Genomic DNA, 27,004 nt, shown 5'->3' on the forward strand with positions numbered 1-27,004 from the left:
GTTATTATATGGTCATTAAAAGACATTTGTTTTCATGTGAACAAGATATTCTCTGTATTTGGGATCGTATGCCCCAAATGTTATACCCATTGTCAAGGCTAGGTTAAAAGCATTAGAAACCAACTGCCAAGCATTGAAAAACGCATGGCATCCTGCCATATGCAATTCAAGGTAGTAACAATAAACTAAGTATAAAGAAATCCACCAGACTCTGATTTTTTTCCATGGGATCACTTCACAGATTTTCTTCTCTCTTTCCTCTCTGTTTTTAATTACTAGGTACCAAACATTTTCAAAATAAAAACACTGGTGCTTCTGCTTTGCTGTGCTCCACACATATGCTTCTGCCCATCGGGCACTCCAATGTTAGTTGATTGATTCAGTAAAACTCTCCTTCCCACGTGCTAAAGTACTTGGCTTTTTTCATGAAGAGAGTAGAGCAAGACTGCAATTAGATTTTGTGCAAATACTATTGATTGGTTTGCTAATTACTGTTTAACAGTAAACAGTCTTTGTCTCTGTGATGTTTGCTGGGTCCAGCCACAGACTCATTTTATACATTTTCTCAATGAAATTTCTGTTTGGGTTTGTTTTAGAAGTCTGGTTCATTTTTATATTTGTCAAATTTAAGCTTTTTTTTCTCATTTTACAAATATTATTGCCGATAAGTGTCAGACTTAATTCTTTATCTTATGTGATGCAATATTTCAGTTGAATTCAATGCAATGTGGAAATGACATTCAGAACCATGATGATGGTATGGCAATGAATATCTTGAATCTATTTAACAAAAGATTTTGCGGAGAAACCGCCAGGGAATGAAATTAATTCCCCCCCCCCTTTTTTTCAAGTTCTGAAAGCCAGTTCAGGCCAGGCAGACCTTAGCAATAATTCTCCATGTTTAGAGTTATTCACCAGTTTGTAAATTTGTAGATTGCAAATCTTAATTAGAAAGCTCATTTGACTAATGACATAAATTAAAAGGAAATGCCATTTCTTTGTATTAATTAACTGAAAATAATAGTTATCAATGTGCTAATGAGTCTCTGGAAATTGCCATTATATCTATAGTGACCCCGGTATTTTTTTTTTCTATAGTAACTAGTTTATTTGAAAGAGCTTCTTTTTAGTCTGGTGAGAATACAGGCATTGAGAAATCACTGAATAGTTAAGATTTGAGTGACAGGAAAAAATGTAGGGTATTAATTATTTACTGTATTCATTAGTGAAGTTTCGAGAGTCTTGGGATGCTTGTTCCCGGGAAGTCTAATCCACTGAAGCAAAAGTCCATAATCAAAGGTTCAAGATCAACACTTAACTTGGGAGAGCTCCAAGTTCATTACTCTTCCCTTTCTCCCTCCCCCTTCACTCTTGGGCAGGGGAGAAGCTAGGATTTCTTTCTCCACCTTACTCCAGGATCCAATTGCTTTCCTGTCAGTATCTGTCTGGGTCAAGACTCTTTGGATTACAAATGACAGGCACCTAGGTCAAACTGGCTTAAGCCAAAAATGAGATTTATTTGCTCAAGCAACTTAATAGTCTAGGAATAGACCTGGTTTCAGCTGTGGCTGGATCCAGAGACTCCAAAGATGCCAGCAAGATGGGTATCTTTCTCTCCATACCTCAGCTTTGTTCTTCCCTGTGTTGGTTATATTCTTAGGCTGGTTCTCTACATGTGAAGGACTCTGGCAGATTCCGGTCTTGCCCTACCAGCTTAGCAACCACATCCATGAAGAGAATACCTCTTTGCTCAGAGCCCCAGCAAAAGGCCCCAGATGACTTGGTTGGGCTGTCATGGGTCGTGTGGCCTTTCTGGAGCCAATCACGACAGATGGAGGCTGGACTAGACCAGGGGATCAGTGCTATGACAGATACCGCCTCTGGAGCCTATGAGCAGGCTCAACTACACTGGAACCATCTAGAGTGAAAGTGCAGTGGTTTCTCATTGAGAAATTAGGGTGCTTTCTACCAGAAGAAGAATGTTGGAATGTATGCTCTGCTGGCAAAACCAATAGATATCCTCCTAAATACCCAATTTCTCTCTCTCTCTCTCTCTCTCTCTCTCTCACTCACTCACACACACACACACACATTCACACATATTCCACCCCACCATACCACACCTTCACATCCCAGTTTGCCAATGGTAATGACATATGGAACAACAACTTTTCCTCAAACAGTTCTGAAAAGATTCTACTAGAATAAGTCATTTCAGTCATTGGCCTTGTTTTGCTAAGGCAGTAATAGTTTTTCAGCACACTAGAGTAGTAAAGAAAAATTTGTTAGATGAAAGGAGTGAGTAGGCTCTGTCCCTTTTCTATCTGTGCCCATCCAGCCCAGTCTGAACCCCGCTGGCCAGCATTAGCATCAAGCCACTCGGGCCTGTGACCTGATCTGGGCTGGGATAAAGGGAGCCAGGATTCCCTCTGGCTCCTGAAAGCATGCAGGTTTATTTTATCCTTTCCTGGCGGCCTTGATCGTCAAAGCCGATCAGGCAGGCAGCAGATTAATCCTATAATCTCCTCCATTCCGGCTTTGAGAGCTGGGCGTTGAAGTGGGTGCTTGCTCCGAGATCTGGGAGATCCGGCTGGGCAACTCCGTCCCCTTCCCACAGCTGTGGTCCTGAGACATCAGAGAGCTCACCCGTTTCTCTGTAACTCACACAGTGGGTTTAGGACAACTCTAACTCTCAGTGCTTTTAAGACAGATGTCTATGCTGTAAGCCCTCTCACCTTGCATTCTCGCCCTTATCCCCCATTTCCCTGCTTCATTTTGGCTCTTTACATGCCAGTCCTGGCATCAGAGCAAAGAAGTAGATGGAAAAATTTTACAAAACCTCTGTCACTCAGGGCCTCCCTGGAAGGACACATGGGGGGTTGGTGGGAGGCAGAGATGCACACACCCCTATTTAAAAAAAAATTTTTTTAATGTGTATTTAGTTTTGAGAGAGAGAGAGTATGAGCGGGGGAGGGGCAGAAGGAGAGGGAGACAGAATGTGAAGCAGGCTCCAGGCTCTGAGCTGTCAGCACAGAGCCTGAGGCGGGGCTCGAACCCACAAGCTGTGAGATCATGACCCGAGCTGAAGTCAGACCCTTAACCGACTGAGCCACCCGGGTGCCACACATACCCATTTTAGAACTTTACAGCTGATATCTGGGCTTCAGCCAGTGAAGCTGCTCTGATTTTGTTTTGTTTTGCTCTGTTTTGTTTTGTTCTTAGCCAATCTCTAACACAGTCCTGGGTGGTTTTGTCAAACTAACTTTGTTGTAGAAGACAGAATTTTGGGGTTGCCTGGGTGGCTCAATCGGTTAAGTGTCTGATTCGACTTCGGCTCGGGTCATGATCCCACGGTTTGTGAGTTCAAGCTCCATGTCAACGCTCTGCACTGACAGCACAGAGGGTGCTTGGGATGCTCTCTCTCCCTTTCTCTTTGCCCCTCCCCTGTTTGCACGCTCTCGCTCTCAAAATAAATAAATGAACATTTAAAAAGAAAAGAATTTTGCAGTTGCTAGCAGCAAGAACTGACCAGCTGGTTAAATTAAGCAATGATGATGATGATGATGATAATGATAGTATAACAGCACAACAATAATAACAGCAACAAGGGTGATTAAAGGAAGTAGCCAAGCTCCAGAAAAGAGGGAACCCTGGCCACTCAACTTCAGGAAGCGGGTGGCCTTCTAGTGGCACCCCATCATTGGTCTAAATCTCCACCAACATTCTTGTGCCATCCCGCTCTGGATCTGAAACCCACAAGCGGAAGTCTCACTGGCCAACCTCAGGTTCCAACCTGCCACATGGCTAAGGAAGGACACTCTCCCATGCCTAACAGTCCCACTGAGGCCGTGTGCAGTGGCACAGACATTCTCAGACTGAGGGACTATTATCAGGAGGGGAGGACACGTGGCAGGCACAAACTACAGGTGTCTTCAACACTGGGTGACGTACTGTATTCAGTCTCTATGGTGGACTTTTTTTTTTTTTTATCTAAGAAAAGTGGAAGTCAGGTCAAATCTGGCTATTTTTCTGAAATGAAGCTCTATATTTTCCAGTATGCAAAAACCACTGTAACCCCTCAGTGGCCTTCCAACAGATGTATCCCTGGGAGAACAGTAACTACCCAGTATAAAGACATTTGTTCCAAGGGGAACGCAGAGCAAAGAAGGAGGGGGCAGAGGTCAGAGTGATTCGGAGGATGTTTTGTGTCTGAAAGATGTGGCACTGAATTCTAGTTCCTCTGCACACTGGCTGGGGGACCTCGGGCAAGTCTGAGCCTCAGGTACTTTCTCTGTACTAGGACCTCCGTGCACAGTTGTTGTCAGGACTAAATTACACACACACACACACACACACACACACACACACACACACACAACCTCACCCTAAATCTGGCACCTGGAAAGTAACATCATAACTATATTAAGGTTAGAGGAGGAGACTGGCGGTCCACACACGTCTGCTGCATAGAAACAGTAGGAGAGAATTGAAAGTTGGTAGAATCAATCCCCTCCCTAGTTTCAGGCCCTGGGCATGAGGTAGGGTGGGGAGTACAAAGTCGAGGTGGGGGGCCAGGGTCTAGAACTAGGAAACGGAGCTGCTTTTGTTGCTAAGCTACTGCTGCCTACCACGGGTCTGGGTCCCAGATCTGCTTCTGAAGTTTGCCCCAGGATCTTTTACTTTTTGATGAAAGATAGCTTTCCGATCCAAAGGTCATTTTATTTTAGAAACTAACATGCTCCTTGTCTCGATGAAGGTAAAGTATGTAAGTTGTTCCATGTAGGAAGAGGTGTTTTAAGTGATCATAAAGTAAAACATAATATAAAAATGATAACTATGTGATATATAGATTATAAAAATAGACCATGTAGAAAACAACCCTAAAGCCCGTGGTTGGAAAACCACCCATAATCCCATCATGCTAGACAACTACTATTAAATTTTGGTATGTATCTTTTCAGGTATTTTTAATGTGTCTATACACATGAAGATAGCTATTTGATTTCCAAATTAAGACTCTCAGGGGAACTCCTACAAAATATTGCTAACCCAGTTGTGTCATTTAGCACAGTGGGTTTTAATTTCTTTCCTATCTCTGCAAAACTCACACTTAGGACATATTCTCATCGGTTTTATTTCCTATCCTGTTCTCAGTCCAGGGTCATACTCCTATCCCCCAACTTCACCTTACCTTTGGAATTATCTGCTTTAACAGTATTTCAGGAAACCTTTCGATGCTAATGAAAAAATATTGTCTTTTTCCATGGCTATGTGATATTCTGTTTAAAAATAACAGCTAACTTGTGACGTTACTTCGTAAAGGTAAGAGGCACCATTACGGACACCATGCTGACCAACTGATATGCATTGTTGCGGTGAATCCTCATCCAAATCCTACACGGGAGGGTCGTTACGATTCCCGTGTGAAAGATGGGGCAGCCGAATCCCAGAAAGATTAAGTAACTTGCAAAAACAGCAACTGGTAGAGTCTGAACTTGAACCCAGGGCCGTCTGACACTCTGGTCCACCCCGCCCAGTACCTGTGTGGCATTCATTAGTAGCAACCGGGCCGTTGTGGATTGTGGATGTTTTTAAACCTTATTTACTCTAACATGTAGGTATTTCTCTTATTTACGTTGGGATGACAGGCTTTTGTAGAGCTGGAAAGGATCAGGAAGTGGGAGCTGGGCCAGGTTTCCCCCGTACCCTGTACAGTCATTAAGACCTGATGTGCGTGTGTGTTCCTAAAACAACCTTGAAGCTGCTTGGCTCTGGCAGTGGAGGGAAGGACTGATGGATGAGGCCGAGTCACTGAATTGACTGCCCTTCACCATTCGGTATTTATTTGTTTATCTTCCATCTGCCATTATGACCTGTCTGGGAAGTTGCCAGAGGAGCAGGAAGGATTTATGGATGTGCCACACGGAACCGAGCCAGCGGCTGAGGTCTCTTGAGATAGTCGCCAAAAAACAAAACCGGAACAAAGACGCCGGCTAGAGCTCCCAGTACAAATGGGTTTCCAGGGCAGTTTTTAGAGACAGTCAAGTACATCAGTACTCAGGGGTTGTATTCGCTACAGGGCAAGGCTGGCCCAGACCCTTCTGACCCTTTGCTTCTGACAGGCTGCGAAGCCCGGACAGATGATATGCCTGGAAAATTAGTTTTTTGCCGTCGCTTTTTCTCCCCATGGCTGCCTCCTGTTTGGCACTCCATCTTTGTGGTCTCCTTAGTCTCCGGTCTCCTTTTGCATGCTTTTGACATGCCACTCATCTCCCCTTGATCTGGGGCCTGGCTGTCGTATCTTAGCTCCGGACAGATGGAGCCCTCTGCTTTTCAAAGTCCTTCCAGTTTGTCAAAGAAGAGTCGCTGAATCAACCCCATGTGACAGCAAAGGAGAGTGAGGTTTCTGGAAGTTAAGCAATTTGTCTAAGGCCATCTGCTAGGAGTTCAATAAATATTTACTGAGTGGCTACTTTATACAAAGGAAGGGGCTCCGTGAAGCAGGATCCAGGGGTCACCCAGCCAGTGACAGATGCCAGCTAGGAACAATGTGCCAACATCGTTTCTTTAATTTTTAAAATTTTTTTAACGTTCATTTATTTTTGAGAGGGAGAGAGAGACAGAGCACAAGCAGGGGAGGCACAGAGAGAGAGGGGAGACATAGTATGAGAAACAGGCTTCAGGCTCTGAGCTGCCAGCACAGAGCCCGACACGGGGCTCCAACTCATAGACCGTGAGATCACGACCTGAGCCGAAGTCAGAGGCTTAACCGACTGAGCCACCCAGGAGCCCCAGTATCATCATTTCTTACCTCCCGTTATCATGTCCCAGGGAAAATCTAGCCTCAGCCCCTTGTTTTAAGAGACCAGTATATTGTGCTTCCTTATTTCCCTTTACTTCCCTGCTCCCGTCCACATATAATGTCAATAGGCTCTCTGCTTTGAGACATCTCCTTTGTTGCTGTTGCTTATTCACTCATTAAGCACAGCGTTGACTATGTGCCAGGCGCTGCCTTAGGCACTCACAAGAAGGAATGGCAAAAAAAAACAGCTACAACTCCTGCCTTCCTGGGACTTCTAGTCTAGCTGGAGCCCAGATATTAACCAAACAGTCACAGACACAAATGGCAGTTCTGGAAGGGTTTTGGAGGAAAGGAATATGGCGCTAAGAGCTTATAAACGGGGGCCTGCCCCAGGTTTGCGGGACACTGGTCTGGACAGACGGGAGGAGGGTATGGCTGCTGGTTGAATGTTTTAAGTTACCTCTGATTTTCGTTAGAGCTGACAATGAATAATTCGACCCTTCGCATCCCCACCACTGTCATCACCCACGGGTGCTCCTGCAAGTACACCCCACCTGGCCTACTGCCTGTTCTCTTGCCCCCTTCAGATTGGTTTTCCGCATTAAAGCCAGGGAATGTGGATTTGATCAGGCCGTGTCCCTGCTTAAAACCTGCAATGGCTGCTCACTGCCCTTCAGATAAAGACCGGTATCCTTAATGTGGCCTCCCTTGCCTCCCACCATCTGGCTCCTTCCCGCCACTGGTCTCTCCCGTCTCCTCACTGCCACCCACCCGGAACTTGCTCCAAGGCAGACCCAGCCACAGTGGCTCTCCCTACTTCCTCAGACACTCAGGGTCTTTACACATTTTGTTCCTCCTCTCTGAAATACTCTTTCATGCTCTTTTTACCTACCCATCATTCCCATATCATCCCAAAGGAGTTTTGCTCCAGGAAGGATTTCCTGACTCCCTGCTGGAATATTCCTGGCAATAGACCACCCGTGTGCATCCCCCTTGAAAACACTTGTCCCAGGATATAATATTTCTATGGCATTATTAGGGTGATGTCGCAGAGGCATGAGGGCTGGATCCACATCTGTTTTGCTCACCACTGTCTTGCTGGCACCTGGCACAGTGTCTCCTCCCCAGTGAGTGCCCAAAGAAACGATGAACGTGATCATGAAGAAGAGTATAAACATGACAGCTGGAAGGGCAACCTCAAAATTTTAAAATTCAATGCTCTCCATGTACAGATAAGACACTGGAGAACCAGAGAGGGGAGGTGACTTCCCCAAGCCCACACAGCAAGTTAGTAGTACAACTGGCCCAGACCATGGTTTACAGCTCCTGCCTCAATCCTATACCCCAGAAACTTCCTCTGTTTGCCTCAAAACTTTGACGTACTTTGAGATGCAGACCTGTAACTGAGACGCAAGGTGTTAGGTAGATGGCAGAACTATCCGCATTAAACATTGTAGATTCTCAGGTAAATTCTTTAGTTCATTAAGGCTCATAAGGCTTGAGGATTTAGTTGAAGCTTGTTCTCTACAGTTAATTTTTTTTAATGTTTTTTTATTTATTTCTGAGACAGAGAGAGACAGAGCATGAGCAGGGGAGGGGCCGAGAGGGGGGAGACACAGAATCTGAAGCAGGCTGCAGGCTCTGAGCTGTCAGCACAGTGCCCGACGTGGGGCTCGAACCCACGGACCGCGAGATCATGACCTGAGCTGAAGTCAGACGCTTAACCGACTGAGCCACCCAGGCGTCCCACTACAGTTGATTTTTAAATGAGCTCTAAGATCTCCACTGAGCGCCGGTTCCCAGGCATGGAGGAGCCAGCCACGGCCCTTGGCTGTGAAGCAAACCCTCAGCCTTCCTTCTTTCTGAATTAGTTCATTATGTTGGCAGTAGGTGGAGACCAGCGTTCTGACATCTCTCCTCCCCGTGGAAAGCTTTGTCATGAAGCAGGAGGCAATGGGATGTCCCCCAAGCAGTGCCGTCTCCTGGCTAACAGGTGCATTTCCTGAAATCCGACGGGGGGGGGGGGGGGGGGGGGCGAATGTGTGTTCTGCTTCTTGAAGGGTATTTGTGCACCTGCTGAAGTGTGATCGGGACACAGCTCAAAAGTGGCAGATGTTCCCTCTTTGTGACTGAAGCAAGAGCTTCACCATCTTGTTTTACACCCCAGAACCACGAGGCTTGGGCACATCTCCAAATGGTGGGTACTGGAACAGAAGTCAACTGTTCTTAATGGGTGGCTTGGTTCCAGGACCCAGCCAGCGCCAGCCAAACAACCAAGCGTCCTTCCGCAGGCAGGAGAGGTTCTCAACCAGGCAGGTGAGACCCTTAGGGAAGGAAGGAACCAGGGTGAAGTAACAAACAACACAAGCAAACAAAAACCCCACAACTACAACAAAAAAACATACCTTTATAATCAGCCAGTTTGAGTTACCAGAAACAATCCCTACCCCTCTCTAGAGTCTTGGTTTTCCAGTCTACAAGATAGACTGAATATAATGCCTACCTTCTTCATTCATTCCCTTTTAAAGGGCCAGGCTCTATACCAGAGATAGGTGACATCGTGGGGAACAAGATGAGCCCAGTCCTAATGGAGTTTACATTTCAAGAAGGGAGACATTAAATACACGTTCCCCGGATACTTGTTCAGTTTTGGGTGGGATGAGTTTCCTTGAGAGGATAAAATGGGCTATAAATCATGGTTACCTGGTAAGGGTCAGACATCGTGCTGGGTACTTTGTATGTAATAACCACAACCATGGTGGGGTTCCCATCCACGATGGTGACGTGGGAAGAACGTGAACTCCCCTCCTCCATGGAGACAACCCACATCTGCACCTATCTGTGGAGCATTTCCTCCTGAAGAACTGAAGGCTGACTGAATAGCTTCTGCACAACAAAAGCCGAAGAGAGCACACAGAGAACAGTAAGAGACGGGGACAGGGTAATGAAGGGGACCCACACCCCCAAAGCTCCCAATTGCCCTACGAAGGGATAGTCCTCAGGGACCCGGAGCAGATCCCTGTGGCGCAGAAAAAAAAAGCCGCAATTTAAAAGAGCAACGAGGAAAAAAACAACAAAAAAAAAGGAAGTAGAATAATACAAAGGGACCAGCCCTAGAACGCAGCAGCCAGCTGGCAGGGGAGCTGCTGGAATCCTCTCGGGGTCAGAGAGGCTGGTGGACAGCACAGTTTATACTCCCTCCACGTGACAGGAGCAGGGTCTGGACACCAGACCCTGCCTGCCGCCTCAGCAAGCCCTGGGGGCCGGGGTGGGGCCCTAGCCCACCCCAGCCCCACCCTTCCCCGCAAGCCAGCCCCAGCCCTGGGCGCACCAGGACACCTCTGGTCAGAGCTGACTGTAGCTCTAGCCGCTGCGACAAGGTGACCCAGGTCCAGGGCACACAAGAACACGTCGAGTCGACACCCCTTTGGCTTTGGGCAGTTTGAGCTAGGGCACGCCCTGCACACAGTCGTCCGCGACCTCGCGGCCCACACCTGCTTCAGCCCCAGCTACCCCCCACTCCCCCCCCCCCCCCCCCCCCCCGGGTGCAGAATGCCCCGGGAAACGCCCTCCTTGTTTCTGGCCCCGACTCCAGGTCACGCCCTGCATGGAGTGCCTCCGGGCTCTCCACCCAGAACCTCACCTCGGCTCTGCTCACCCCGCTCGGACCCCCCCCCCCCCCCCCCCCCCCCCCCCCCCCGCTTGAGCGCTCGGAGACACCTTGGCTTGGCTTGCGAGAGTTGGTGAGGATGTGGAGAAGGAGGAAAGCTCATGCACTGTTGGCGGGAATGCACATTGGTGCGGCCGCTCTGGAAAACAGGGTGGGGGGTTCCTCAAAAAATGAAAAACAGAATTGCCACACGATCCAGCAATTCCACTCCTGGGTATTTACCGGAAGAAAACAAAATCCTGATGGGAAAAGACCTATGCACCCCTGTGTTCAGCGCTGCGTTAGGTACAGCAGCTAAGAACCTAGTGTCCGTCCATAAATGAATGGATAGCAAACGTGGTACTTGTGTGGATATAGACACATGCACACAGGAGAACATTACTACGCCCTAAAAAGAATGAGGGCTTGCCGTTGGCTACACCACGGAGGGTATTATTGCTAAGTGAAGTCAGTGCAAAAGAACATGACAAATACTGGGGCGCCTGGGTGGCTCAGTTGGTTAAGCGTCCGACTTCGGCTCAGGTCATGATCTCGCGGTCCATCAGTTCGAGCCCCGCGTCGGGCTCTGTGCTGACCGCTCAGAGCCTGGAGCCTGTTTCAGATTCTGTGTCTCCCTCTCTGTGACCCTCCCCTGTTCATGCTCTGTGTCTCTCTGTCTCAAAAATAAATAAGTGTTTAAAAAAAAATTAAAAAACCATGACAAATACTGTGTGATTTCATTGATATGCGAAGTCTAAAAACCCAAACAAATGGATAAATAAACAAAAAGGCAGAAACGGACCCATACAGACCGAGAGCAAACGGATGGCTGCCAGAGGGGAGGGAGGGGGCCGCATGGGCAAAATGGACGAAGGGGAGTGGGAGATACAAGCTTCCGGTTAGGAGGTAAGTCCGAAGATAAAAAGCGGAACATAGGGAGTATAGTCAGTGGTGTGGTATCAGGGTTTATGCTGACAGATGGTAGCTACGTGGTGGTAAGCGTAGCATAACGTAGAAACTTGTCAAATCAGTATGTTATGTGCCTGAAACTAATGTAACATCATGTGTTGACTGTAGTTCAATTTAAAAAGTAAAAAAATAAATAAATAACCATAATAAGCCATCTGGCATTACTCTGGTCCACTTTTTTAAGTGGTTATCGTATATTAATCCGCTTAATCCTCACTTCAAAATACCTATGATGCAGGGACACCTGAGTGACTCAGTTAAGTGCCTGACTCTCCGTTGCGGCTCAGGTCGGGATCTCATGGTTCATGAGTTCAAGCCCCGCATTGGGCTTAACCTTGAACAGTGCAGAGCCTGCTTGGGATTCTATTTCTCTCCCTCTGTCTCTGCCCCTCCCCTGCTTGTGTTCTTTCTCTCTCTCTCTCTCTCTCAAAATAAATAAATAAACCCCCCAAAATACCTATGAGGTAGACTACTATTATCCCATTTTATAGATGAAAAAAACTGAGGTACAAAGAGGTTAACTTGACGAGAGGAACACAGCCATTAGATGGCAGAGAAAGGACCCAGGCTGTTTGAGTGTGGAGTCCGTGTACCGTATCCTGCCTCTCATGATACTACCGTCCCATTTAATCCCTTTAACAACCTGGTAAGTACTCTTGTTATTTGTTTTCTAGATTTGGCCACAAAAACAAAACACGGAAGTGACTTCTCTGAGTTCACCCAACTAGGAGGTAGTGGGGCAGGATACAGCCCACGCTGGTCCCTTCTGTGATACCCAGGATTGCAGTCAGCCCCAGGAGACTGAGTCCCTGATATCTTTCTTGTCCCTGTTCCTGCTTAGGTGTTCCTGAAGAGTGACCGTGTGGCCCGCATGGTCCAGAGCGGGGGCTGCTCCGCCAATGACTCCAGGGAGGTCTTCAAGAAGCACATTGAGAAAAGGGTGCGCAGCCTGCCCGAGATAGATGGCCTCAGCAAGGAGACCGTGCTGAGCTCCTGGATGGCCAAGTTTGATGCCATCTACCGTGGGGAAGAGGACCCCAGGAAGCAGCAGGCCCGGATGACAGCCAGCGCAGCCTCTGAGCTGATTTTGAGCAAGGAGCAACTCTACGAGATGTTCCAGAACATTCTTGGGATCAAGAAGTTTGAACATCAGCTCCTATACAATGCATGCCAGGTAAGGTGTCTGTCACCTGGGCCCAGCACTGTGAGTGAGTAGGGTCACATTATGACTTCTGCATGCCCTAGGCACTGTTGTCTTCAGGGGACGTTTCTTGATTTAAAAAAAAAACCTAGAAGTTATATTTTACAACTGCATTGGTAAAAGTTGAGTATAATCTAGGCCAGAATATGTTCATGTTCATCTTCTGGTTTTAAAAAAAAAATGAAAACATTTTTGCAAGCTCCTAAAAGTCTTGTGGGCTCTACGTACTGTGTACAGCCTGTCTCATAGGTAGGTTGGTTTTAGGAGTAAGGACTGACTCCTTTGTGTTTCCTGAAAAAGGTGAAAGCTCAAAATAATTTTTTAAAAAAGATTGTTTTGCCTTTGAAGTATATGATGCTTACCAGGTGAGTGGCTTATGATTCCTCAGCTTGGAAGACAACTGAACTTAGTACCTCATCATCAAGAGTAATTATTTAAAATAGAAAGCTTCCAGAGGGCCGGAGTGTATCATATCATTAACAATATATTAGTCACACTATGAATTCCAAGTGGATTTGAGGGGGCTAGCTGAGACTCTGCTTGGACCCATCCAAAGTGGGTCTCTATTTTCTCTGGATCAGGGGTTATCCAGCCAACAAATACTTTGCAGCATCCACAGATTTGAGTAAGTGTCCCTTGGGAGCATTTTTCAAATTCACATCCCCAAGCCCCAAACCTAGAGATTCTAATTCTGCGTTCTCAGGACAGGGCCCAGGAATCGGCACTTGAAACTAGGGCTTCCCTTCCTGGTAGTTTTACTGCCCTTCTCCTTCTAAGAACCATTGAAGAAACCCAGTTGTGCCCTAATTTCCCTGGGCTAACTCTGCCCCTCGCATAGGTTAAATTAAGACACTATAGTGTATTGGCTGAGTTGTGCCTTGCTCAGAATCAGACAGACCGAGGTAAAGCTTACTATGACCTTCGCCAGTTTTGTGGCCTTGGGGAGTTAGTGAACCTCCTCACCCATGAGCTTGGAATGAAATTTTTCTAAGGATTCAATGTGTATAAAGCCCAGAGCAACGTGGGACACTTTATAAATGGTAGCAGTTAAAATATATGATAGTCTACCAGAAGAGGCAAAAAGTCAACAGACAGTATCAGAATAGTGCCATACAAACTTAACATAAGAACTACAAGATCTTAGGGTGCCTGGGTGGTTCAGTTGGTTGAGCATCAGACTTTGGCTCAGGTCATGATTTCCCGGTTCGTGGGTTCGAGCCCCGTGTCAGGCTCTGTGCTGACTGCTCAGAACCTGGAGCCTGCTTTGGATTGTGTGTCTCCCTCTCTCTCTGCCCCTCCCCCTCTTATGCTCTGTCTCTCAAAAATAAATAAATGTTAAAAAAAAAATTTAAAAAAAAGAACTACAGGATTTTGAGGCTTACTTCTTTCCTTCCTCATGGCTACTTTCTAGTTCAAGGAACCAGCATCTCTTACAGGATGACCACAGTGTCAACCCAGCTGGTGACCCTGCCTCCCCTCTTGCCTCACAATAATATGCCCACCACACACCAGCTAGAGCAAGTTTTTTAAAATATAAATTGGACCTAGGGCACGTGGGTGACTTAGTAAAGTCTCAGACTCTCGGTCTCAGCTCAGGTCTTGATCTCAAGGTCATGAGTGCAAATCTCGCATGGGGTTCTGTGGTAGGTGTGGAGCCTTCTTAAAAAAACAACAACATATATTGTATATTTATTATATTATATTATATTATATTATATTATATTATATTATGTTATATTATATTTTATATAATGTGGATAACATTGCTTTTCTGTTTAAGAATTCCAGTAGCACCCCAATACCTTTAAAGTGACATCCCAGCTCCTCACTAAGGCTTGAGGCAGTGCATGAACCACTCTTGCTCACCCCGTTTTTCCCACACGCTCGCTCACTGGCTTTCATTCTGTCTCCCCAGCACACCAAATTGATTCTGGGTCTTTGCATTTGCTTCTCCTTCAGCTTAGAATGCTTTTTGCCGAGACCTTTCCATGACTGCCACAGCTTAAATGTCAAGCTCTCCAAGAGCTCTTCTAAGACCATCCCATCAAAAGTGGGTTTTTTGCCTACATCTCACATTCACTCTCTATCTCATCCTTTGTTCCATTTTTATCCCGGCTTTTGCCACTATTTTCTATTCCTTGTTCATCTATTTTTACCTGTTTATTCCCTGTCTCACACTTAGGAAGGTGGTGATTCATCTTTGCCTTATTCACTAGTATTTCCATGAAACCCTGGCATGAAACAATTCTCGGCACATAGAGGTGCTCAATAATTGCCTACTGAGTTAATAAATGGATGATTGCAGTTTATTTTAACTGGTAGATAGGGTCTTGTTATCAACCATTATGGCTCACCCAGAACTTACCGGATATTTTAGTAAGTAGGAATCTGTTTATCATTTCATAATACAATATATACGTTATGTTCCTATTTTCTACTCAGCGACTTCAATTCAGAATGCTGATTGCCAACCCAAAGGTTGTGTTTCCTTTGCTGGGTCGAGAAATATTTTGAAATGACCAAATAAATCTCAATATGAAATTAAATTAAAATTTTCTTTTTGTATCAAATAATTGCTACATCCCTACATGGCACTTTTAGAATGGGGTAAGCAGTTGGTATTCCTACCTATCGCCAGGACCACCTTTTCTCCCACAAGAATATGGGTTGTCAAATGAACTGCTTGAGTTATGAGTAACCCTCAGAATGACAGAGCTGGTTAAGGGTTCCTAAACCTGCTAGTCACAAAATGATTCCGGGGATTAATTTTTCTTCTTATTACAACAGCTTGTTGTGCTTATTTTCTGTCCTTGTTCAAACAGCAGCATTATTGGAATGAACGCGTCACCATGCCAGATCTCATCTCCGTGTTTTTGGTTAAGTGGCAGGACTATGTTTTCCCCTAAAAATGAATGATTTAGACTCATAATTTCAACATGTTTTCCATGAGTTAGACAAGAAATATAGTACTACTGTTGACCTAAACAAAGAGGTAAACTGAGGCAAGCTCAAACTTGTTAAAAAGATGAGTGTATTCAGGAATAGCAGAGGAATTGCATCTCAGGGCACACAAACTATAGCAAGCTGTAGGCGAATCTGTTGAAGGTTTGGAGTAGGCTATATTTAAATCAGTCTCTCAGTCCTTAAGTGTTGTTTTCCTAAGGACACACGCATGAGATTTTTCCATTTTATGTCCTCTGGTTCCATTTTAGACTGAAATTCCTTCCCCCTTCCCCCTTTTGATCAAGATCTTTTTCAGGAAACACCTCTGGTCAATTATGTCATTCAGATTTTTTTTTTTTAAGTGTAATTGGCTCCTAGATAGCTCGTATTCTATGTCCCATGGAGCTTAGGAAAGTAGTGCACAGGTGTCTTCTCCCATTAAGCTGAGGAGGACCATCCTCAGGGGTCTTGTCCCACGGAGGAGGGCGACGATATAGAATTTCACTTGCCTCTCTTAAACAACAAGAACATTGAGAATGAAAAATCTCAGCTATATCCCTCTGATGGAGGACAATTTAGTTCCCATGGTCAGTTGAATTCTAGCAAAGGTCTTTGAAAGGAAAAGAATTTTATTTTGTGCGTACATTTGGGAATAAGGCATTTTTTGACTGATACCAAAGAGTAGATATTTAATTAATAACTTAATCTAGGGACCAAAAGCCCAGTGATAGCTATTGACTGAAATGCACTTGTCGACCAGCTTCCCCACCTGCTATATTTAGCTGATCAAAAATGTCCCAAGTTCCAGGAGCCTGGTCAACTACTGCTAGCAACTTGATATTGTCCTTCATTATTTTTAGTTCTTGTGTTTATTTTCCCTGACTTACTAGCCTAAAAACAAAGTTCTCCTCCAAGTAGGGCACGGGTTCCTCTCTGCTGAACAGTGAAGAGGGTAAGGGCTCTGTAGTTTTTGTAGGGCTATTTCTGCTAGGCTATCTGTTTGGGTTTGTTGATGTTCAAAAGCTCAGGTAAAAACATTGAGAGTGGTAGAGATAAGTGTAGAAAGTTTGTGAATTGCTTTTTCAAGGTCTGCTACTCCAACCTAAGCTAAAAAGGTTCTGATGGAAGCCTCCACCAAACCCTTCCTATCTACTCTAGAGTTGTATGTAACCAGCCATCCAAAATCATAACCTTCAGAGTTCTGACATGTCTTTTTAAATTGATAGAAGACCACAGATTAGGTATATAAGCAGTAAAAGGAAGAGTTTTTCTAATTTCAGGGTCAGAAGTGAGCCCAGTGATCCCCAAACATGTCTTCCAGTTAAAGGGAAGTGTAGGCAGTGGGATATTTCAGACTTAAAAAAGAATGAAATCTTGCCATTTGCAAAAACATGGATGGATCTGGAGAGTGAAATCAGTGAAATAAGCCAGTCTGAGAGAAAGACAAATTTTAGTCACAGGTTGCTGTTGGGTAATGTAGTCTAAGAAAATTTTGCCAGGCAAGATATAACATATTTTAAAAACCATAAATGTTTTCATGTTCTAAAGCTATATACACTGAATGTTCAGATCAGTATTGTGTTCTTCCTTGAGATCTTGTTTTTTCTCTTCTATACAACAATTTGGGGGGGTGGAATGAAGCATTCAGAGAACTTTGCTTCCAGGGAAAGTTTAAAGTTTAGCATTAAATTAGACCTATTAATAACATCAATCAATCAATCAATAAAAGGAAGTGTAGGGTACATGTTTCTTCCGCATCAAAAGAAATACCCAGTGTCTTCTAAGGCACAGTTGGGTCTCTTTGCCCAGATATTTTTAGCTGGAATAAAAGAGGGGATCTCATGATCAGAAATATAATCACTTATTCAGAGCACACTATAATCTGATTCACTAGCATTGTGGGAATGACTACGTGAGCACCTTATATTTTTGTAGATCTGAAGTAACGAGAGAGCTGTTCTAGTATAAGTAAGATTTTGGTAGAGATGCAGAAGATTTCTAGGAGAAAAATAAGTTGAATTAAATTTCCTCCATTCCCCACATTTTTTTTTTGTTAATTCCCAGTTAAGTCCCAATGAGTGGGAGTACATCAGCTTCTCATTTTCTAGTATTATTAGTTTTCATTGCCCCACTATAAAGATACATTAAGGTGATACAGTCTTCTAGATTCCTATGGGAGTGAATTCATGTTCACCTGGTTATATAAAATAGTATAGTTACAAATATTTAGTGGGAGCTATCTAAGAGTTTTGCCATTCCCATCATTAAGTTTTCAGAACATAATGATTTTGGGTAAGCGTCCAAACTTGAGTGAGGCGTATTCCATTATGATTAGGGAGTACTTGAAGGAAAGCCTTAGTATTTGGTGCCAGTTTTCTGAAAGGGAGGACATGTGTGGTTTCACAGGTATCAAAGGAAAATCTGATATCGTTAGCAACTAGGTTTTGCCATCCTTCTAAAGATGGTGGTCAGGCCAACAATTCAGGTTCATCGTGAGTATATTTGCTCTGGCTCAAATCCAACAATCAATTAGGTTAGCAGAATCAAAGAGTCTTTTAAAGTGGGGTAAAAGGATTTTTAAAGCTAAAGGAAATAATGTTAGAAAAACTAGGGAAAGGATAACTGAAAGTCCGAATGACATGGTTCAACTAAATATAGAGTGAGAAGAGAGAGGCCTGGTGCAGATATCTTGGGTAAGCTGTCTACTTTAGATATCAGATACTTTAGTGACTATAAATCTTCAGTTTTAGGTGACTATTTGGGGCATGGGTCCATTCAAGTTTGGGGGCTTTGCTTAGATGTGACCCTTGTATCCAGGAGTCTATTCCTTGAATTTGGCTGCACAGGAATTAGTTAAGGACACCTGTGAGGAACCTTTCCAGCAAGGTTGAAGAAAGTCTTTTTGGAGATGTATTTTCCAATAGATGAACTCTCTAGGCTGTTATGTGTGATGCTTGATGTTTTCATCTCCTGGGAGCACTGTGGAAAGATTTGTTCTATCAGAGCATGATTACTTTTTTATAGACTTCATTGGGCCTTTGCAAAATTGAAGTATATCGCCCTTTATTTATTGGGGGCAAAATAAGCAAGGCCTAAATGTATCAACCGCCCTGTAATTCTTTCAAAAGGCAAAAAAGATTATGTATCCCAATGGTAATTGGTCTAAGATTTAGAAGAACCAATGGTAACGCTTTTGGCCAGAGTACTTGGAAGATGTCAGTTGAGCTAAGTCTTAATAAATCCATTTGTACATTCAACCAATCCTGAAGACTGAGGATAGTAAGCACAGTGAAAGTGCTACAGAACTGGCCAAGCAGAATGGCTTGTTGAAGGATTTGACCCGTACAGGGGGTTCCCTAATCTCTGTGAAGTACAAGGGATGTTCCCTAAGTGGGAATAGTCTTTTCTAATGGGACTTCAGGTACAGAAGAGGCCGTTACCGGTCTACATGGGAAAGCTTCAGTCCATTGTGAAAACATGTAAACCATTACTAGGATGTAATTACAGCCATGAGATGGGGGCAGTTGTGTGAAATCTTTGCCAAACCTCAGATGGTTCATTGGGTAAATTAAAATGTTAAGGGGCAATCTGGATAGGCTTCCCTGGGTTAAACTTAGGACAGGTGGAGCAGTCGCAAGAGGTACTTTTTGTGGTGTTGCCAATGTTTCCCCAACAGTATTGATTCATGAATGTTATTTTCACAGTTGGCCAATGATTTAATTCATGTACGGTAGTTAAAAATGGAAATTTTAAAATTTCTGGCAGTAACAGTTTGTTGTTGGGTCTGAACCAGACTTCCTTTTCTTCATGATACAACAGCCTTTAGATCTCCAATTTTGTTTTTCCTATTCGGGGGCCAATTGTTGTATTTTGCTGCTTAATTTTCTTTAGCCAGCCTGAGGGTGAGTCGTTTTCTGGACCGTAACAGGTTTGCTCCATGAATCCCAAAAAGCAGCATTTTTGAGTTGTTTGGTTGGTTGGTTGGTTGGTTTTTTTGTTATGTTTTGTTTTTATTTTTGTTTTTGTTTTTTTGTGGAGACATCAATGAGGTGGTTTCCTTTGGCTTCCTGGGAGTCAGGCTTAGAATGCCTAAAGACGTTAATAATATCTAGAGCTGCTGGCAAAAGCCTAGCATATAATAAATTTGGGGCATAAGGACCATTTTAAATTTTGTCTCCCCTGAAAGTAAGGAAACCTCATTTCCATCGCATTCCAAAATCATGGGCTACTCCAAAGGCATATTGACGATCAGTATAGATGTTTGTGGTTCTACCTTTAGCAAGAATATATGCTTGAGTAAGAGCATATCATTTAGTTTCTTGGGCTAATGTGGCCAAAAGGAAGTGAGCGGCCTCAGTGGCTTCAAAAGGATTTGATATTGCATATCCAGAACAATGTTGACCATTTTCATTTTTCAGGTGAGAGCCATCAATAAATCATGAGAAGTCAACATTGGTTGAGGGGGTTTTTTACAAGTTATCACAAGAAGTTCATAGGTAGTCCATCAAAGTCAAACAGCATGGGCGGGGTTTCATTCGTGGAAGAAGGTAGAAGGGTAGCACTGTTGAAATTATTACAGTGAATAAGAGTGATATGAGGGGTAGTTAGCAAGAGAATTTCCTAAGAAGATGGCTTGCTGAAAGGTGTTGGGTGCAGTGTGAGCTTAAGAGAGCTTTGACAGCAGGAGGTACAAAGATGGTAAAGGATGAACCCCGTGACTGTTTTTTCAGTGGCCTTAACTAGAAAGCCAGTCCAAAGTCATCAGGGATAAGTAACCTCAGGCCACGGGATCTAATTGTTGGCTGCAGTAACTCAAAGGTTGGTTATTAGCTCCCATGTTCTGGGCTAAGTATTATGAATGCATTTCCTTCTTTTTCATATACAGTCCAAAGTCATCAGGGATAAGTAACCTCAGGCCACGGGATCTAATTGTTGGCTGCAGTAACTCAAAGGTTGGTTATTAGCTCCCATGTTCTGGGCTAAGTATTATGAATGCATTTCCTTCTTTTTCATATACAAAAAGGAAAAAAATGTAGCTAATAGTCTGGATGACAAGGGCGAGTAGATTTACTAAGTTTTTCTTCAAAGTTTTAAAGGCCATGTCAACTTGGTTTCCCCAGATAATGGGGTCAGGTTTAGTGGTTTTTAATAAGACATAGGTGCTGGGCCATTATAGACAAGTTTAGAATCCAGTTCCAAAAATAACCAACTGTCACAAGAAAACCTGTCATTGACATTTGGCTTTATGTTTGGGGAACCTCAAGATGCCATGAAATCTATTAGGATCTAGATGTAACCGTTCTTTTGAGACTAAATACGCTAAATATCAGACTCAAGTTTGAACAAATGGCAACTTTTCCTTTGAGACTTTGTGTCCCTTAATTGCTAAGAGTTTTAACAGGTGCATACTGTCTTTTTGTGAGGAGGCTTAGCAGGGCGAGCAGAGAACTAATGCATCTATCTATTGTAGTAAGGTGAAGCATCTACAAAACTTTGTATCAAATAGGTCAGCTTCAAAAATTTGTGAGAAGTAAGGACTCTCAATAAAATCTTGAGGCATTACTATCCAGGTATACTGTCCTTTTCGGTAAAGACAAAAAGATATTTGTTAGCCTTATCAACTGGAACGCTAAAGAATGCACTGCATAGGCCGATTACGATGAAAATTTTGCTTTCAGTAGGGATAGATGCCAGTAACTCTGGGGATTAGGAATGACAAGATGGTGAGGAATAACGATGTTATTTATTGCTCAGAGATCTTGGACAAATTTCCATCCTTGACCACTAGGTTTTCTTACAGATAAGAGAGGGGTATTAGGATTGCAAGGGGATAAGAAATGCCTGTGCTTTATAATCTTCCCTGGTACATCTATTGCCCTATAAACTTCTTTGTTCATAGGGTGTTGACTGATTCTGGGGAGAGGTGTTGTGGCATCAATTTGGATCTTAATTTGGGGCACCATGAATTCTGCATGTGTCCTTGGAGGATTTTACCCGTAGAGCAGGGTACTAAACCTAATAATGGGGACGAGTCTGAAGTTTGATCTTCCCTTGTTGGTAAAGTACTTGTGAAAGTAATAGGGTTTGGATTTTCTTGAAGATTAAATTCATTGGATTTAAATTCAGAGGCGTCTAACTCAAGAGTTATCTTCTCCCTTTCCAGAAAAGGAAATGGTAATGCAATACTTTTCTAGGAAACCCTTGCCCTAATAACTGGATGTGAGCTGATTCACTGAGGAGAAATGGAAGTTTATCTTGCAAATGTCCCAAGCAGAAGTGTATATGTTTGTAAGTAGGAACACACTGTGGTTTGAGCCCCCCCCCCTTACTTGAATGAATGTATTACTCCAAGGGGGAATTGTTTAATTGCAATGGGGTTGGGCACTGATAGAGTAGTTCTTGTGTCAGGTAATATTATAAGAGGTTCATCCTCATTCTGGAGAGTAGTTTCCAGAATGACAAACAGTCCCTGGGTTTCCTTAGAGCCTCATCCTGGGGATGAGTCTGACCCTTGGCTCTTGGAAAGAGTCATCTGACCCTTGGCTCTTGGAAAGATTCATCATCTGAATCTTTTTAATTTGTAGCAGTCCTTTCTCTGATTGCTGGGTTTTTTTATGATAATGGCATAGTCCAGTCAGAATTTGCTTGGGAGATTTCATCTGATGAATGTGGGGATTTAAAATTTTAGGGGCGCCTGGGTGGCTCAGCAGGTTAAGCGGCCGACTTCGGCTCAGGTCATGATCTCGAGGTCCGTGAGTTCGAGCCCCGCGTCGGGCTCTGTGCTGACAGCTCAGAGCCTGGAGCCTGTTTCGGATTCTGTGTCTCCCTCTCTCTGACACTCCCTGTTCATGCTCTGTCTCTCCCTGTCTCAAAAATAAATAAAACATTAAAAAAAAATTTTAAATTTTAGTTACCCTTCTTTTGGAATCATCTTCTAGGATGTGGGCTAGCTGATTAGCTAGATTGACAAGATCAAGGTTGGTATGGGTTGTCTTGACGAACAGAGATAGGTCTCTGTTTAAATCACTTATAAACATTGAATTAACGGCTACTGTGGTAGCTTGAATGTCCGTAGGGTGTCCAGAATTTTCTTTTAAAAAAATTTGGAGTATGGTATAGTAATCATGAATAGATTCATCAGACTTTTGGGTACATGCCTGAATTTGTTGCAGTCTCCCAATTTAGGGAAAGCCCTCAGAATGGCCAGATGCAGCCTTTTAACTATGACACAAGCTTGGTCATGTAAAAGAGCTGGTGGTTGACTTATTTGGAATTCTAAAGGTGGTTTGCGGCTTTCTCAGTCAGCAGCTTTCATCCAGTGCTGGGCTTGACCTTCTCCAACAAACATATAGACTAACTGATAAAGATTGGAGACATCAGGCGGATCATTTTGAACGACAGTATTGAATTCTTCAGCCAATCTATGAGGATCCTCACTCACATTGAGAAAATCTGTTACTGTAGCTCTAAGTTCAGCTTTCGTGCATGGGACATAAGAAATTAATAATGTAGCAGAGTCCTCAGAAGTTCTGATTCTGAAAGGGGGAGTTTTAACAGGCTCAGTTGGCAAGGTTTCAGCACTAGAGAAGAAGGGGAGTTGGGATAAAAGAAGGGGTTATAAGAGGGCAAAGGTGGGTATAGGCGAGCTGGAGCGGTGGCGTTAGGAGAGACTAACTGCTGCCGCGAGGGAGAGACTTCAGATGCTTCTTTATTTGTTCTTAGTGCTTGTTTACTTCAGTTAACTTAAAAGTAGTATTTTGTAGACAGGTAATTTTAGAACCCCAAATACTTTTAGAGCCTCTAGGTACCAATTAAAATAGCTATCCCGTTCAGATTGTTTGTTCTCTTGCCATGGACTTCTAATTTAGTCCAGAGAAAAACGAGTCTGGGGAGACTGAAGGTTCCCCGTAATAGCCATTGAAGTTCTACATTATCCTTAGTGAGGTGGTCCATTTAGTCAAAAAAGGACATGAGGAGAGACCATAGTTTTTTAACATAAAACCAGCTGCAGGCCCTGAGGGAAGGCCACCCTTAGAACATTTAGATGATTGGGATCCCACAGCTTAGCGGTTTTCCTGAGAGCCAAAGAAAAATCACTAAACAGCCTGATGGGTATGTTTCAGGGTTGGACGTGGTGTTTTGGTTTACCGTGTGCCTTTCATGAGATGCATTTTTGTTTTTCCTGGCAGACACCCTTTCCTCTAATTTTCTGACTGGTGACCAGGTGTCCCTTGTTGTATAGAAATTATCTTGCAGTTGAGAGACAAGCTAATGTCACTATGGCCCTCTGTGACCAACTTACCCTCTCGGGCGGGGCTCTTGCTCTGGAGACTGGTCTCTCATAAGGAGGTGGTGAGTGTTCTTGTAGCATTTATTGTTCTACCCATGCCCACCAGTATCACTCCATTTTTTTTTTTCTCTCAAAACTTTAAATGGAATTTTACCAAAATTTTAGCGTACTTCAAATAGGTACTTTAAATACTTAAAATGCCTTTACACAGAGCTTGAATCAGAAAGCTCCACTAAGGGGAGGGAGCTCAGAATCCAAAAGAATTCACCAAACTGAAAGTAAACAGTGACTCATGGAAGCAGTGAGCTCAGGAGGCTCATTGCGGCTTGCTTGACTCTGAAGGTTGTCATCCTTCAGGGGTCATCTCCTTCTGATGCCACTTCTGATGTCAAGAAATCTTGACCTAAATGAAGAGGTACACTGAGGCAAGCTCAAAATTGTCAAAAGTGTATTCAGGAACAGTAGAGGAATTGCAATTCAAGATGTGCGAACTGTACCAAGCTGTAGATGAGTCCACTGAGGGTTTGAGATGGGCTGTATTTATGAGCAGGGAATGTAAAGAAGGGGGAGTCTAGTTAGTCTATTAAAATTAAAAACGAGACCAGCTCTGGAAAGTTCTTGAGCAGACAAAACCAATCCAGTCATACAGAGCTCAATTCAGCTTATTTTGTGAGACCAACCCATAATTTCATTTTTATGCATCTGGAAACCGTAAGCAAAACTTCCCAAGATTGAAATGAGGTAAACCCTGACCAATCCCTGATCATTTAAGAAAGTTCCAATATTATCAGTTTTCTGTAAATCAGGCGTTTACAAGAAATCATTCTCCCAGGCCTTAAGTTTTGTTTTCCTATAAGTACATGCGTGAGATTTTCCATTTTATGTCCTCCAGTCCTATTTTAGATTAAAATTCTTTTACATTATAAAAGAATAAAGTCTTCTCACCCAAGACTAATAATTGCCCTCCCCCCCCCCCCCCCGTGAGCTAAAAGAGAATTATAGGAAATGTAAAGGAAAGTACTTCTTAGGACAGAATATTTAAGGTATGTAATATATATATTTTTAACATTTATTTATTTTTGAGAGAGAGAGAGAGAGAGAGGGAGAGAGACAGAGCTTAAGCAGGGGAAGGAAGAGAGAGGGAGACACAGAATCTGAGGCAGGCTCCAGGCTTTGAGGTGTCAGCACAGAACCCGACGCAGGGCTCTAACTCATGAACCATGAGATCATGACCTGAGTCAAAGTCAGACACTTAACTGACAGAGCCACCCAGGCGCCCCTAAGACTTGTGCTATTATGTTCTACACTCCTATTCAGACAGTACAGTTGATTATTGCTTCATGGTTCACATCAGTAGAAATTAGGACGAAGAGCATATAAAGGTGATTCACGAAAGAAAAAGTATGAATTAATTCTAAACACATGATGATTTTTAAATTCCATATCTTCAGTAATCTGAGTTATATAAGTTATTGGTAAACAATAAAAGCATTTTTTTTTAATTTTTTAACGTTTATTTATTTTTGAGACAGAGAGAGACAGAGCTTGAACGGGGGAGGGGCAGAGAGAGAGGGAGACACAGAATCGGAAGCAGGCTCCAGGCTCTGAGCCATCAACCCAGAGCCCGACGTGGGGCTCGAACTCATGGACTGTGAGATCGTGACCTGAGCTGAAGTCGGACGCTTAACCGACTGAGCCACCCAGGCGCCCCTAAAAGCATTTTTTAAAGTTAATATTGGTAGTGGTAATACACTGCAGATGATATAGGAATGGGTATTCTCAGAACTTACTGTTGGAATAATTTATTATTGCAAATTTTTCTGTAATCTGTTAATTTACAGTACAGCAGCTTTATAATGGGCAAATCTTTTATTTTAAGTGTTCATTTTTGAGAGAGTACAAGCAAGGGAGGGGCAGAGAGTGGGGACAGAGGATCTGAAGTGAGCTCTGTGCTGGCAGCAAAGAGCCTGATGCTGGGCTCGAACTCATGAACCGTGAAATCGTGACCTGAGCCAAAGTTGGACGGACACTCAACCAACTGAGTTGCCCAGGGCAATGGGCAAACCTTTTAATGTTGAGGCTCTACCTCTAGCAGTATGTTATGTGTAAATACTCAGAGATGTGTACAAGAGAATGAAGCCCAAGGATGTTCACTGCAGAGTTCCATATAACAGTGAAAAACTGGAAACTAATTCCCAACAGTAGATTAACTACTTAGATATTGATTTAACCATATGAGAGAATACTCGTTAGCTAATAAAAGAGCTGTTGAAGGAGAAATCTTACTATGTGGGAAAAGGTACACTAGATATTGCTAACTGGAAAGTCAGGCAAGGAAGCAGTATGAAGGCATACTCTCTTTTTTTATGGAAAAAGTAATTGATGGGCAAAAAACAATATCTTAACCATGTTGATCTTTAGAGATAGCATTATGGTTGATATTTAAGGTTTTCATATGTGCTCCTCTATGTTTCCAAATTTTCTTCCCTAAACATATAGGTGTTTTGTCAATAGAAGCAAATGGCAAAAATCTCAACCAGGAAGCTAGGAAAACCATAGGAAAGGGAGAAAATGATCTTCTGCATTGTTTTCTAGATTGCAGCCATTACTCTGCTACCTTCATGATTTTTACCATTTCCAAGTGCTACCCGTATGATTACTTAATATTTTTTAAAATTTTTTAATGTTTTTTAACTTATTTTCGGAGGAGAGAGAGAAAGAGACAGAGAATGAGCGGGGGAGGAGCAGAGAGAGAGGGAGACACAGAATCCGAAGCAGGCTCCAGGCTCTGAGCCGTCAGCACAGAGCCCGACGCGGGGCTCGAACTCATGAACCGTGAGATCATGACCTGAGCCGAAGTCGGACACTCACCCAACTGAGCCACCCAGGCATCCCTGGTTATTTAATATGTCTAATTAAACTGATTCTTAGGTTTTTAACCTATCCTTATCTTTAGAAGTGATATATTCGACATCCCAGCTTTTATGTTCTAGTTATTCTTTTTGTTAAACAATATGCATTAAAGCGAAACATAACCCTTAAAATAGAAGCTCTTCATCAGTTGGTCCTCTTATGTCATGTCACACCACCAGTGAGTGACTACCAGTGAGTGGGAGGCCTGGCTGGGGCGACCAGCGCCCTAATATGCTG

At 43.5% G+C, this 27,004-nt stretch overlaps 1 protein-coding gene across 17 annotated transcripts in view; it reads left to right on the forward strand.

The window, feature by feature from the left end:
- Window positions 1–27,004, forward strand: part of CADPS (calcium dependent secretion activator) — a 474,516-nt gene that overhangs the window by 108,666 nt on the left and 338,846 nt on the right. For all 17 annotated transcript variants that reach the window (XM_053219142.1, XM_053219145.1, XM_027039150.2 and 14 more), the window contains exon 3: window positions 12,262–12,594. In XM_053219142.1, the coding sequence (XP_053075117.1) occupies window positions 12,262–12,594 (333 nt within the window). The remainder of the gene's footprint in view (window positions 1–12,261; window positions 12,595–27,004) is intronic.

The sequence above is a fragment of the Acinonyx jubatus genome, chromosome A2 (assembly GCF_027475565.1).
Source record: "Acinonyx jubatus isolate Ajub_Pintada_27869175 chromosome A2, VMU_Ajub_asm_v1.0, whole genome shotgun sequence".
NCBI classification, from domain to species: domain Eukaryota; kingdom Metazoa; phylum Chordata; class Mammalia; order Carnivora; family Felidae; genus Acinonyx; species Acinonyx jubatus.